Below are 13887 nucleotides of genomic sequence, written 5' to 3'. Positions count from 1 at the left end.
AGGCCAACTGCAACTGCGGCTTAGTTGGGCTCTTAATCCATCAGGGACAGAATAAAACAGTTCCTGAGAAACTTAAAGTTTAGCCATCGAATAGACATAGCTTTTGGTTTAGAGAGCCTTGTCTGGTTCATAGTGTGTGGGTGTGTGTTGGGGATAGGGGTGTTAGGCCTAAAAAAAAAAATCCACATAAATGTCAACCCACTGTATGTATGTATTCATTTGATGTATTCTTTTGGAGAAATATGCAAAACCCCAAGAATTACTGTCAACTTCTAGCTGTGTGTCTGGGTGCTGCTACTGCTAGGGTGGTTTCTACTCATCTAATAACCCCCCAGATTTAATCATGTGCATCCGTGCAGCCATCAAGTGTGTGTGGGAGGGAATCAGTTGGAATATTCTAGTAATTAGCAGAGAGCTTCTTTTAAGGAATCTGAAAGGGAGAAATTAATTTCAGCATCAGGACAGGCAGCCCCCTCAGGCTATTTCTGTTAGCCTGCCTTTAGAATCACTCACTTTGCAATGAGAATGAACAGATACTTGTATGATAACATCAGCATGTTAGGAGACTGAGGAAAACTGAGATAAATCCACATATATCTAACATCCAAGAGTCAATCTGGTCCTTGGCTCCAAGAATGGTGCAGTATGCGGTGAAGGAACTAATTTGAATAATTAATGTGATTTATTTTCAGAAATTAAAAAATGTAAAGTTATTACTCAACCTGAGAGATAAATCACAATTGGATATGGATATGAAATAGACACCAATGAATGCTACCTCTACCACAGAAAGATGGAAGGAGTTGAGGCACATTTCAATGTACTATGGCAGGTGAAACAAAGTCATTTGTGAATGCTTGCAAAAACATTTCCACAAGTAACACAAAAAACTGAATAAATGATTTCAACACAGTATTTCCCACAGCAGAATTGTATTTATTGGTTTTTGAGATTACATCAAGTTAAACGAAGGGAAGCCAAACGTAACATGCACAAAATATATCAAAACTTGTGAGGAGACACAGAGAAGACAAGACCGCCTTCTTCTCTTTAACACAGCCTCAGTGAACAGGGGGAGGGGGGTCAAAAGTGAAAGGTTAGAGGTAGAGTCCCTCTGGCGTGCCCTCTTGCTTCTTATACAGGACGTTCTCCTTGGACTTTTTGAAGTCCTCGTTAGTGACCTTCATCCGGCGCTCTCTGAGGGCCATGAGACCAGCCTCCGTGCAGATCGCCTGAGGACAGGACAAGGCAGATTCAGTTCAGTATTACAGTACATTAAATAGGCCAACCGTATGTTTCACATTACATGAGTTATAGGCCTGGTTGAGGGTCAAAGAAGCCAACGACAGGAGCATAATTGTAAATTGTAAATATAAAAGTAATATGATTGGACCTATAAACTGAGTATAGTGTTGCAGCAGTTGATGAAAAGAACTAAACTAGAAGTTAACTGAGAATGGTAGAATTGGTAGAATTCTGGTAGAAACACACAACATTCAGACACTTTCAAAGCACCGTATCCCTTTCCTTCCTCCCTTCTTTTATAGGATCACAGATTTGTCTTGCCTGCATAGCGGATGGCAATGCAGTGGTAACACAGGCTTCCACCTATCCAATGAGGTCAAATCAGTCATCAACTCTTAGAGAACTGCAAGGAAGGAATGACTCACTCACAATGTATCAGACAGAGCTCAGCATAAGTGGGAGCATTCTTTTGAGAAATGAACTGAAGCCACTAGAGGGCAGCACAGCCATGTCAGTGCAAGTCTCTCAATAAACCATTTCGCCAATGATCGTCCTGGATGGTGGTCAATAGGGTGTGCAGGCTTTCATTCTAGCCTGGTAAACAACACACCGGGGCTAGAGCGAAACCCAGGACGAGGATTGTACCAATTGGTGGCTACTGCTTTACTGGATTTCAGGGCAGTCTTTCGTGTGTTTAGATCATACATGTATGTAGAGAGTCCTACCTTAATGTCTGCGCCAGAGAGGTCGTCTTTGGCCAGGATGAGGTCATCCAGGGTGACATCATCGGCGACTGTCATCCTGCTGGTGTGAATGGAGAAGATCCTCCTCTTGGTCTTCTCATCCGGGAGTGGGAACTCGATCTTCCGGTCAATTCTCCCTGGAACAGAAAAAAACAATAGAGACAGAGTTAGGTGCTTGATAATACACAGAAGGAAGAGGATGGATAGGATGCTTTTCTCAAATAGCTGTGGGGAATATTATTGCATTCCATTTCAGTACTACACAATAGCTTTGAATATTCCAATCTGTTGTTGGTGACTGTGAAGGTTAAGGAGTCTTTGAAACAGATGAATAAATAAAAACATGTTAGTTGTATATCCTCAATATACACTTACATTAAGGTTGTTTTATTCCAGTCTAGAGGAACAAGTCCCACTTGTTACAAGGTTGCACAAATACCATGTTTACATGATGAATGATGACTTCTTTGGTGTAACAAGTGCGTAACTACAGTGGTGCCAGTCAACAGAGAGAGAAGCAGACGAGAGAAAGAGCAAGTAACAGTGAGCCTAGTGAGAGAAACGAAAGGGAGGAAGGGGACGACGACGACACCTTACCCGGTCTGATGAGTGCAGGGTCCAGGGTCTCTATCCTGTTGGTGGCCATGATGACCTTGACGTCCCCACGAGAGTCAAACCCGTCCAGCTGGTTGAGCAGCTCCAGCATGGTCCTCTGGATCTCCCTCTCGCCTCCAGAGTTAGAGTCATACCTACAGGCCACACACAACGGTTAACACAAACACACACACACACACACACACACACAGGCTGTGAGTGTACTGTACATGGGTACCTTTTGGTCCCGATGGCGTCGATCTCGTCGATGAAGACGATGGAAGGGGCGTGTTCCTCTGCTACTCTGAAGAGCTCTCGGACCAGCTTGGGTCCGTCTCCCAGGTACTTCTGGATCAGCTCGGAGCCCACCACACGCAGGAAGGTGGCCGACGTCTGGTTGGCCACCGCTTTAGCCAGCAGGGTCTTGCCTACAATACCATACCCACACAGGGACAGCGCGTCAAGTCTTGGCCTTGTATCAAACTACTACAGGTTAGGTATACCTATAGAGTAGGGCTTTGTTGCTGTATCTTAATAAGGTCTTCTGCCTCCTCTATGTTATTGTATACTGACAAACTGGAAAAAGGGTATTAGGGTGTGTTCTCACTAGAACATTTGCTTCACTTGAAACAGAGTTTAGGATAAAATTCGCTTTGCTCTGCGTCGTTTGGAACTGTGAGAACGCGCATTTGAAGTAACTCCCGGAGCAAAGAACCAACGGATGCTCCGCTTGAAAATTGTGGTTTCGCTCCGGTTAGAAACTACGCATCGAGGCTGTCCATAAGAAAACAACAGCGCATGCGTGTTGATCTGGATAAGAGCGGGACGAATGGGCAATTGTAAAAAAATTTGACCAATCAACTACCACGTCTGTTGCTTCGATTGCGTATGTTACTTTGTTTACATAAAGTGCTGTGAGAACGCAAATCAGAGAAATAATTTATGCAACAATGTTGCAAACTCATCTACTTGCTCCGGGTCCTGATTCGGACTTTCATGTGAGAACATGACCTTAGATTCCATAGTAACATTCTCATTCCAAATAATAACTTTGTTGTTGATGTATGTAACACAATATGTGTCTCGGTCCAACTCACCGGTACCAGGTGCGCCGTAGAGAATAACTCCTTTGGGAGGCTTGATCCCCATCTCCTCGTAGTACTCTGGATGGGTGAGGGGGAGCTCCACTGACTCCTACATAGACAAGACATAAACAAAGAGTACAGTCAGCATCTTAGTCAATGAAGATAGACAACACACACAAAAACTGAGCAAAAGTACAAGGCCTATGCGCAACGTAAGTGTTTGTAATAACTAGTTTATTACTGGGCAATTACACAGGTTACATAGAAAGGACATCCAACTGGCTGAAGGTTGACAAACATGGGTATGGATCTAGCCTAGCCACATAGGTTAATACACTGGTAGTAGTCACAGAGCTCTCCCCATGATTTTTTAACAATGTGGATTGCAAGAATTGTATTATCAAACTTGCATTTAGTCTTGTCAAAATGTGCTAAAACACTAAATATCAGTTTCATTTGATCTGGAATGTTGACATAGGTCGACAAGACGGCGCAGGGCCCCTCTTGCATTCTTTGGGGAGAACGCTGAGTTAGTACTGTGTTATATAGAGCCTGTTGTGATATTATTGTGGCCCTCTCCTACTCCAGTGTGGTGGGGCAGTGTACCTTGATCTCCTGGATCTGGCTGTCCAGGCCTCCTATGTCGGCGTAGGTCTCCTGAGGGGCCTTCTCCACCTTCATCACCGTCACCAGAGGGTCAGTGTCGTCCATCAGCACCCCGATCACGGCGTGAACCTACAGGGTGGAAACACACAGACCAAATGAATTGCAACAAAGTTGTTCACTGTCTGTCAAAATATATCTATATATATTGTTTAGTTTTTTCCACACACCACAATTACATATAAAACAATAAACAAGGTGGTGTCATTCACTAGTCAGCGCAAACACCAAGCACTATCCGATGTCTATTCTTATGGGTGCGTGTGACCCTGCATGACATCACAATATAATGCCTCTGAACAAATTCAGAAATGTTAAGGCTGATCCAATGGTTACTGCACAGAGACGGAGGTGCACGCATGCCCGCCTGCGTTATACATATATATATATATATATTACCTTGTGGTTTAGCAGGACAGAGCAGCCGGGCTCTAGCAGGTCTTTATCTACGAAGGACAGGATGCTGACGTAGTGCTCAGAGCCTACGGATGTGGACACGATGGCGTGGTTGTCATCTATGATCTCCTCCAGGTTCCCCACAGACATGGGGGTCCCTCTCAGGTCGTCCACCTTTGACCTCTCCTCCTGCAGAAGAGGGCACAGGGAACCAAGGTTGGACACACTGCTACAGAAACTATGTAAAACCAGGCCATCACAGAACACAGCTCCGTTCTGCACTGTAGTGTTATTAAGCAATTAGAAACTCTAGGGGGGGAAACACTATATTGAAGTGTTCATGCACCAGACAAATATATCAAATATAATTCTATGGTCAGCACCTCTTGTTTCTCCTCCAGAGGCTTCATTTGCTCCTGGTTCCTAATGAACTCCTCCTCCATCAACAGGTAGTCTTTGATCCTGTCCTGCTTCAGCAGCTTCAGTCTGCAGTGTGTGTGAGGGGTTACTGAAAGGGGGGACGGGACGACAAGAACACACTTAATGTCATTTCAAATAGAAGTTTTAATTTGAAAAAAGACAGTCTTAATGTATTATATTAATGGTTCATAATATATGGTCATATATTAATGGTTCAGACTCCAAATATACAAGAGCCCAGGAGGATTACCTAAAGGTAGCTTGCTGGCTGCATCAGGGCCCCTTGACTTCTTCTTCCTCTTCCCAACCCTGGAGGGAATGGGAGGCTCATACTTCTTCTTCTTATCCTGTCAACATAATAATGTTTGTCAGTAGAAGCAGATGAATACATGCAGAAGTAAACGGAGTCAGTCAGTCAGTCACATAGTCACAACCCACCAGTTGGCCCCCAAAACACCATTGAAACACACTAGCCTAGATGGTAGCTACTCATAACGGTCTGTCATTTTTACCTTGTCATCCTTCTTGCCTCCTCCTGGACCACCTCCACTCTGGCTCTGACCCTGAGGAAACACAAAGACAACAGTCAACACATGCCCAGGTAGTAGAAGTAAGAGACCGGACCTAAACGTAAAGGATCGTGTAGGATGTAATGTAATGTGATGTAATGCAATGTTAGGATGTCATGCCTAATCCAACAGGGGCCGCGGCGCTGCTAGCTAGCCAGACCGTGACAGTGGCAGTTTGAAGCTTGAAGGCTAACAACATTGGTTAATGTTTATATCAAAACACTGTTGTACATGATACATAATATATATATACATATATAGATAATATAGCTAGCTAGATAACCATGTTATTAATTGATTACTTGGCTAGAAGACTATTGTACTCGTTCGCAAAAAAAGACTGAATGGATGGGATTGCTAACATTAGCTTGCCGCTAGCTCAATAACTATTTGCGGATTATCCAGTAAAAATGTTTCGACAATAAACCATCTACATGAAATGGAATCTCTATATCAAATATAATGTCATATGTCCAATATCCAAATGCATTATGGCAAAAATAATAAACATATTTGAGAGAACATTTTGCCGGAAAGATTTTTGCCTGATCACTTACCATTGTTTCTTGTCGAACTAAATTGACGTCACGCTACGGAACGTTAAGTAGGACAAACGCGGATGAAACGTGTACCCTCGTGAACGTACTAAACCCAGACTAAACTCAGATTCACTCAACCGCTCCTCGTCTAATTCTCCGTTGGTTGTGGTCAACAAGATATTCAGCAGTAAATCCCCAAGAAATTCAGATAAATCCAGAAAAGAAGACTCCCAAGGCAGGTCATTTAGTGTAAAAAGCCTGATGCTGTGCAGCAGCATCTTGCTACTTCAATGGCCTTTCAACCAGCATGACTGAGTATGTTAGTTTGAGGTAATTACATTGCATTAGAATTTTCCTCATGCAGATTTATTATGCATTAAAGAATAACATTAACTGCATCATTTTACAAGATGTACCCAAGTGACAGCTCTCATAACAATGATGTAGCCTCCTGTAGGCATCCTGACATTGATGTAAGACCGTATGCACTATTACTTTAAAATTAAATCAAATAGGCTTTCTAAAGAGAGGAATTCTCCCTCTTTTAACTACACTAGGGCATGGTTTGGATTGACAGAAGTGCCTTTATTCTCCCTGTGCATTGACTTGCCTACAGAGTCAGTATTAATGGGATGTCTCCTGCCTCTTCATAATGCTCTTAACCTCATGAAATGCTTCATAATGACATTGTAATATGCTGATGATTCAAGTGTTTTATGAATGACACATGGGTTATTTCTGTGCAAAATGACGCATACCTGTACGTCTGGTATTTTGTCTGAGCCCAATGTTGATTAATTGATTAGGTTTTCAAATCAAATCAAATGTGATATCGCATAGGCTACAGTTGTAATTTCCATAGTGAAATGTTTTGGGATCTTGCTCCACGCTCAACAACAGCAGTCTGCAACAACCAACAATTGAATAATAAGTAATAAAAAGCAACACAAAGTGACAATAAAGTGACCATAGTATTAGTGCATTAATGGCAGTGTGCAATAATATGTGCAATATGGTAACACTATGGTAACACCTCGGGTAAGAGAGAGAGTGAGAGAGACAGAGAGAGAGAGATCGGGAGAGAGATTTGGAGAGAGAGAGATGGGGAGAGAGATTTGGAGAGAGAGAGAGAGAGATGGGGAGAGAGTTTCGGAGAGGGAGGGGGTGGGGGAGAGAGAATGGGAAAGAGAGAGGAAGAGAAAGATTGCGAGAAATTTGGAGAGAGGGAGGGAGGGGGAGAGAGAGAGAATTATCAAGAGAGAGAAAGGGAGAGTGAGAGTGTGAGCTCCATGGCTGTTTTTCTCTCCTTTAGGAGATGTTCCATTAGCCTATCATTGTTACTCTCTGTCAGTGTGTTAGAGTGAGCTAGCTGGCTCTAGACTTTGTCTCTGTCTCAACCTAAACAGTGTGATCTTCTCCATAGAAACCAAGTATCTTTTATAACGACAGCCTGCTGAAGTTGAATAATACATATAATACATATATATAATACATACATACATACATACATACATACATACATATATGTAATATATACTTAATAGGTAGCCTGTGGTCTAGTCTATGCAATTTAGGTCAAGGTTTCATGGCAGTATACAGTATAAGATTACAGCCTTTTGTGTGATGTTATAAATAACTAGCATTTAAAATAATGATGTAGTCTACATTCAGGTAATAAGACGACCTTATAAAACATGAAGAAGACCACCAGACAGGATACATTCATATTTATTCATAATTTTGAATAGTATTCAACAGTTGTAATTGGTTTGTCAATGGTATAGTCAGCGAGTAATACTGTACATTGATTGTTTTGAATGGATGAAATAAGAAAGCAGCAACCATCTTTAAACTGACAAGCAACATTTCTAGCCTTTGCTCAGTATCTCGTATAACCGTTTCAGTTGATCACTACATTCATTAGATCGCCATTTTGTACAAAAATATCACAACATATCAGCTGTTTGTATTCAGACCCCCATCGTCTTCTCGTTGTGCTTCTTGTCAACTTAATCGGGGCTATCAGAGTTAACTGAGGTATTGTAGCAGGGAAGGCATACACCATCAATTCGAAACCCCAGCACGAAGCACTAAGATCAGTGGCTTAACAGCAGGAGGCAGTGGGAGTCTCACCATGTAATTTGAAAGTCTTTTCTGATGCGTTCACAAAGAATGTAAAGAGGCGTGCGTTCAGCACTTCGCCCCTCTCTCCCGACCTTATGTATAATGTAGCCCGCATAACCAGCCAGCCAGCCGGCCCCTCTTTTCACAGATGTGTCCGTATGTCTTCCAGTCTCTCGGGTTTAAGAATAGAACAAGAACATCACACCTCGGTGGGAACAATTAGCTTAAAGCACCTGAAATCGGCCTAACCTAGAGTGACTCAGACTTTTCACTGCATTTATGTCAACATCATTCCAGTCCCATATACAGTATATACGGTAAAGTAGGGAGGCATATTGTTGGTCTGTCCGCTACCTACATTATGTTGCTTGAATATTGTGTGTTACGTGAACCAAGAGATTTAACAGTTTCTAGTAAAAATTGAATCTCTTATTCTCCATATTCTCTGTTTTGTTTCATAAGTAGGTCCCCCTTTGTTTTGTTTGTTTGTGTGTTTTTTTATATCTGCAGCCGGTTTGTCTGAGGATGTGTTTGAGGGCATAGTGCCAGAGAATATCCACTAGAACTGATGGAAATAAGGCTTTTGTTGCTCCCTTTTTTCTTTTGCTCATAGTCAGTCTCGGTCGCATCCAGCCGCCTATTGTGTAATGTCTGGGAGAAGGAAGAGGGAAGGGATACATTCCTTTTCTACAGGCGATGTGTCCCTATTGATGCTCAGTGGTTTCTTAGACACAATAGAAAAACACACATTTTCCTGTGTAAGGTTATTACTTCAAATGTAATTCATCGACATTCGACAGAAAACGTGACCAGAGGTCAGAGTGAACTTATAGGATGTTGTTATAGCTGTGATCGTCAGTTGGTATCGAGGTGGTAAATGCTGGCCAGGGAAAGTTGAAAACCCTTGGCTACAAGGTCTTTTGGGCAGCTTTCCGTCACTATGGAAACTGAGTCCATTACCACCACATTCCAGTAGCCTAGTCTGATCCAGATGTGTGTGACTCCAGCCAAGCAGATTGTGCATCAAACATATCGTTTTGCATCTCTGAGAGGATTGTAGTGGGTGGCAACGTTTTTTCCCCTCTGGTTATGTATGAAGTCGATAGGGTCATATAGTTCTCCTGGAATGGACAGCTGGATAAGGCTGGGATGGCGCGTCAGTCCTCTCTTTTACCTATTTTTTTATTTATGTATTCACCCCATTGAGATAGAGATCTCTTGTACAAGGGAGCTCTCTCTTAATCTCTCTGTCTAGGCATCCTATCTGTCGACACTCGTCTCTGCTAGGCGGTTGTTCATGATGCCCAGGGCCCCGACGCCCCCAGAGAAGCCGTTGTGGCGCGTGCTGGAGCCGGACTGGCGAGGATGCCCGTTGGCCATCTCTGACAGCTGCTTCTGCATGATGGCCAGGTTCACCTTGTAGGGGGAAAAGAAATACAGGGAGTGTTACTGTTTGCTCTCTCTAAACACAAGCTTGCAGTTGCAGTCTCACTAACTTGAACCAAGAGCACAAACAGTATGGAACCAACCATCGAAATATGAGAACATTGTCAGCACATTCTAGAATTGACATGTTTATTATGACATCAGCCACTCCCAAGATTATTTATTATCAACAGTTACTGCTAGTGACCGACTTTCACTCTCACCTTATTGGCTGCCAGGAAGTCCCTCATGGAGATCATTTCCCCGGACATCCGCCGTCCGTCCGCCTCGCTGTCGTTCACGGCATCCGTCTCGATGGAGGGTTCCCGGCGGCCACGCAGGTGTCCCGGCACTACCATGTTCCTGCGGGGGTGTCTATGTGGGTGACGGACCCCGCTCACTGGGCAGCGGCATGGCGCCTCCAGCCTCCTCAGCAGCCAGTTGAGCACCTGCTTGATGACGATGGAGATGACGTTGAAGAGGGAGTAGATGCAGCACACCCCGGTGAGTATAAACAGGAAGTTCCCCAGCCGGTAGGCGTGGGCAGTGGCCTGGCCCACGTAGGCGGCTCTCTGGCTGCTCACCATGTCCCCGAACCCGATGGTGCTAAAGGCTACGAAGCAGAAGTAGAGAGAGTCCAGGTAGCCCCAGCCCTCAACGGCAGAGTACATCGCCGAGGCGCAGCAAGAAACCAAGATGGCTGCCACACCCAGGATCATCATCACACAGTATACAGAGGGCTTCCAACCGGCTAGCCCCTCCCCTCTTCCGCCACTCCCCTCGGAGAGGCGGCGGCCATTTTGAGGGAGCACGGCTTTGCGGCGGCGGCGGCGTTGGTGGCAGAACTTGAGGACAAAAGCAATGACTGTGATGACGCGCTCCAGGAAGAGGTTGAAGAACAGGATGGTGGCGGCGCAGCCTATGAGGCCGTAGAACATGAGGAACACTTTCCCACCGATGGTGGCAGGCGTCGTCATACCAAACCCTGAGCACAAAGATGAGGAAGGAAATTATTATAAAGAACAACAGGAGGACAGCTATGGATGTAAACTTGTGATTATCTAATCTGTCTATACACACGCATGCACACACACACACACACACACACACACACACACACACACAGACACACACTAACCCTGGATGCTGGACACACTGGAGAGAGCAAGAGAGTGTGTGTGTGTGTGTATGTTCTAATCGTTATAACAGCTATGGATTAAAATGTGTGATTATCTGATACACACATCTGATGCACACACACACACACACACACACACACACACACACACACTAACCAAGGGCACACTGGAGAGAGAGAGAGAGAGAGAGAGAGAGAGAGAGAGAGAGTGTGTGTGTGTGTGTGTGTATGTGTGCCTGAGTGTGTATAGATAGATTAGATTTTTTATTGTTTTATTTTTAAAGTTTTAATCCATAGCTGTTATAACGATCCACAAACAAAAACACACACACACACACACAGGAACATCATCTAGTGCCGATGCTGTTGATGCTGTTGATGCTGGTGCTTAACTGAATGAGTGAGTGAGTGAGTGAATGTACACCCTTATTCATCCTCGGCACAATGCCACTATACCCCTCTTCAGTAACCGGGTTGCCATTGGTGACAGCGTTTAACACTCGTTTCTTCTCCTTCTACCTCTACCTACCAGCCTCTACCTCTCTCTCTCTCTATCATTCTCTTTAATTCATCATTTATTTCTTCTCGTTCTGCTCAACCTCACCCCCAGTGTTAACGTAGGTAATTCAGCTGGATTGATTCCACGAATCAATTATGTCATTGCTCGATGTGATGATTAATTTATATGCAATTATCTTGGAAGAATTATTTTAGAAGAGTGGATTGGTGCAGGCCAAACATATAATCACATTTTTCCACACAGCCGGTCCTCGCATCATGGCCAGCACGAACATGGTCTAACACCTTTACAGTCCTCCCACTCTCTGTCTCTGTAAAGTGTCAGGTACTGATTTCAATCCATTACTTTGCATGTCAATTGTGAGGTCAGTGTCTTGACCTAAACCCTGCATTCATACTGATTCTGTATAGGCAATCGTTGTTGCCCCACCAACAGTAAAAGGTCATATCGTATTGCAGGTCAAGACTAAAGGGGTTTTGCTTATACCTTATACCATACTCTCCATATTTAAATATTCAAATTGACAGCGTTGTCTGTGATGATAATCAGAGGTTGAATTTTCCCTGTAGATTTCTAACTGCCTGGTCTCTGATAGGGTTATGGACTGAGGTCAATAGCTCAAACAATTAGTTATTCTTCCATTCAGCTATACTGAACTCTCCATCTATTCTACACCATTTGAGATTAACAATGGCCTTCCATTTACTTCCATTCATTATTAAACCAATGCATTTGGGGTGTAAAGACACCTTACCAACAATACAGCGATGGAGTGGTTTTAATCTTGTATCACATTTTAAATCCAATAACATTTCGGAGAAATGCGGATATTAGATTGATCATAGTTTAGTATGAGATGAATACACATAGATTGTAAATTGGCTGAATTCTTAATCCAATGTTGACATAATAAAGTAGGGACATATAAGGGCTCTTAGCTGTGTTTACTGAGCTATAAAGGGACAAAGATGAACTCTTTTGTGCCATAAAAACACTCCCCATGACTTTGTGTTTACAACACAGGGTCTTATCTACAGTAGGTAATATGCAGGCGTCTTTGGGACGAGTTTAACTGCAGCGCAATTAGCCCTTATTGCGTTAATTGAAGGGGCTCTCCTCGAACAGTTAGACTTTATGTAATGTCTACATTTTTATTGTAATATCACAATACGTCAAAATCTTATTGACGATAAGAGCAGAATAAGATGTCAGTATTAGGCCCGATTTGCACCTTTAAAGTTGAAAAAGCTTGTCACATTATATTATTCATCCGTTATAAAAACGATTATTTATCATGTTATATTCAGGAACTGTAAGTGTGATGGTGATTAGGGACAAGACAAAACAAAATCTCACCAATGGTTGAAACCACGGTGCCCACGAAGTAGAAGGCGCCGGTAAAGTCCCATCGAGGTCGGATCGTGTCCACACGGATACCTGCCACGTTCGCCTCTTCGTAGTTCCTAAGGAAGTTGTTCAGCTCGATCTTACTCAGGTTGTACTTTTGACTGAACTGTTCGAACCTTTGCGCCCAGCGATCCTTCGCCTCTCGCTCCATCGGCTGCTCCAGTGCTGAAAAGACAGCGGCGCCGCATAGCAGGTAGAGGACTATGAACAGCGCCAGCAGCAGGAACCTGGCGTTGTCCTCGTTCAGCGGCCCGGAGCCCAGGCAGCAGCCGCTCCGACAAGCCATGATGGTGTTGTCACCGTGGAACAGGTGGGAGGGACCCGCTGCTGCAGCAGCATCGCTACATATTGAACGCACAATGTTCACCTTCTGTCTTTCGTTTCAGAGGAGGGGGGGATAAGTTCATGACGAAGACAAAAACTCTATACTCAATACAGTTTGGAGAGCGAATGAAGCCACAAAGAAAATTAGGCAAGTTTACCTCGATGAATCAACAGCTGTGCACGCACCTGTCATTGTGAAATGTCTGTTATCCGACGCTCAGTTGCTTCCACAGCTCCTCTCACGCAGTCCGATGTATTTTTATTCACCAGAATAGAAACATGACGTCGTCCACTTTTGCGCGTAAAATATATACATCGATGTATTTACTACACCACAATGTACAGTGCAGACGGTGCGGAGTTTAAAAGTTCTTATGTAAATAACAAAATCTCACGTCGTTCTCCGAGCGCCAACCTGTGGGTTTAGGAAAAGAGTTGTGATGACGCTGCGTTCGATGAGCATCCTCTCGCCTCTCCAAAGGCGTCCTCTTTGCCGATGCTTAGGCCTATTGCTTACGTACAGCTTAGCCTAGCTCACACACTGGACAATTTTCTTTCAGCGATAAAGTCTACAGCACGTACCAAAGGCTTAAACCAACAACAGCTATTACAAGTGTAGCGCGTCTCACCTCCAACGGCGCCCGGGGCAGATACTTCCGACTCTCAACAAGACGCGCACATTCCCACACCCCTCA

The 13887-nt window shown here is 43.8% G+C and overlaps 2 protein-coding genes across 2 annotated transcripts; both read right to left on the bottom strand.

Annotated features, from left to right (window-relative positions):
• Positions 1–924: 924 nt before the first annotated feature.
• On the bottom strand, positions 925–6292 carry LOC308164227 (26S proteasome regulatory subunit 4). The gene is made up of 11 exons (XM_080538369.1): positions 6273–6292; positions 5659–5709; positions 5397–5493; positions 5110–5234; positions 4730–4915; positions 4274–4402; positions 3680–3776; positions 2821–3010; positions 2586–2737; positions 1971–2125; positions 925–1232 (listed from the first exon to the last, which is right to left on the bottom strand). Exons 1-11 carry the CDS (start codon positions 6273–6275, stop codon positions 1098–1100), a joined length of 1320 nt encoding a protein of 439 aa, XP_080394495.1. The 5' UTR covers positions 6276–6292; the 3' UTR covers positions 925–1097.
• A 3346-nt stretch (positions 6293–9638) lies between these two features.
• On the bottom strand, positions 9639–13154 carry kcnk13b (potassium channel, subfamily K, member 13b; the record flags this gene model as incomplete). Its single annotated transcript, XM_080530792.1, has 3 exons — positions 9639–9794; positions 10028–10788; positions 12818–13154. 3 exons carry the CDS (start codon positions 13152–13154, stop codon positions 9639–9641), a joined length of 1254 nt encoding a protein of 417 aa, XP_080386918.1.
• Positions 13155–13887: the final 733 nt, after the last annotated feature.

Source organism: Nansenia antarctica (assembly GCF_963989245.1).
Source record: "Nansenia antarctica genome assembly, chromosome: 1".
NCBI classification, from domain to species: domain Eukaryota; kingdom Metazoa; phylum Chordata; class Actinopteri; order Argentiniformes; family Microstomatidae; genus Nansenia; species Nansenia antarctica.
Note: the sequence above shows the minus strand (reverse complement) of the source record. Positions and strands in the feature narration are given on the sequence as shown.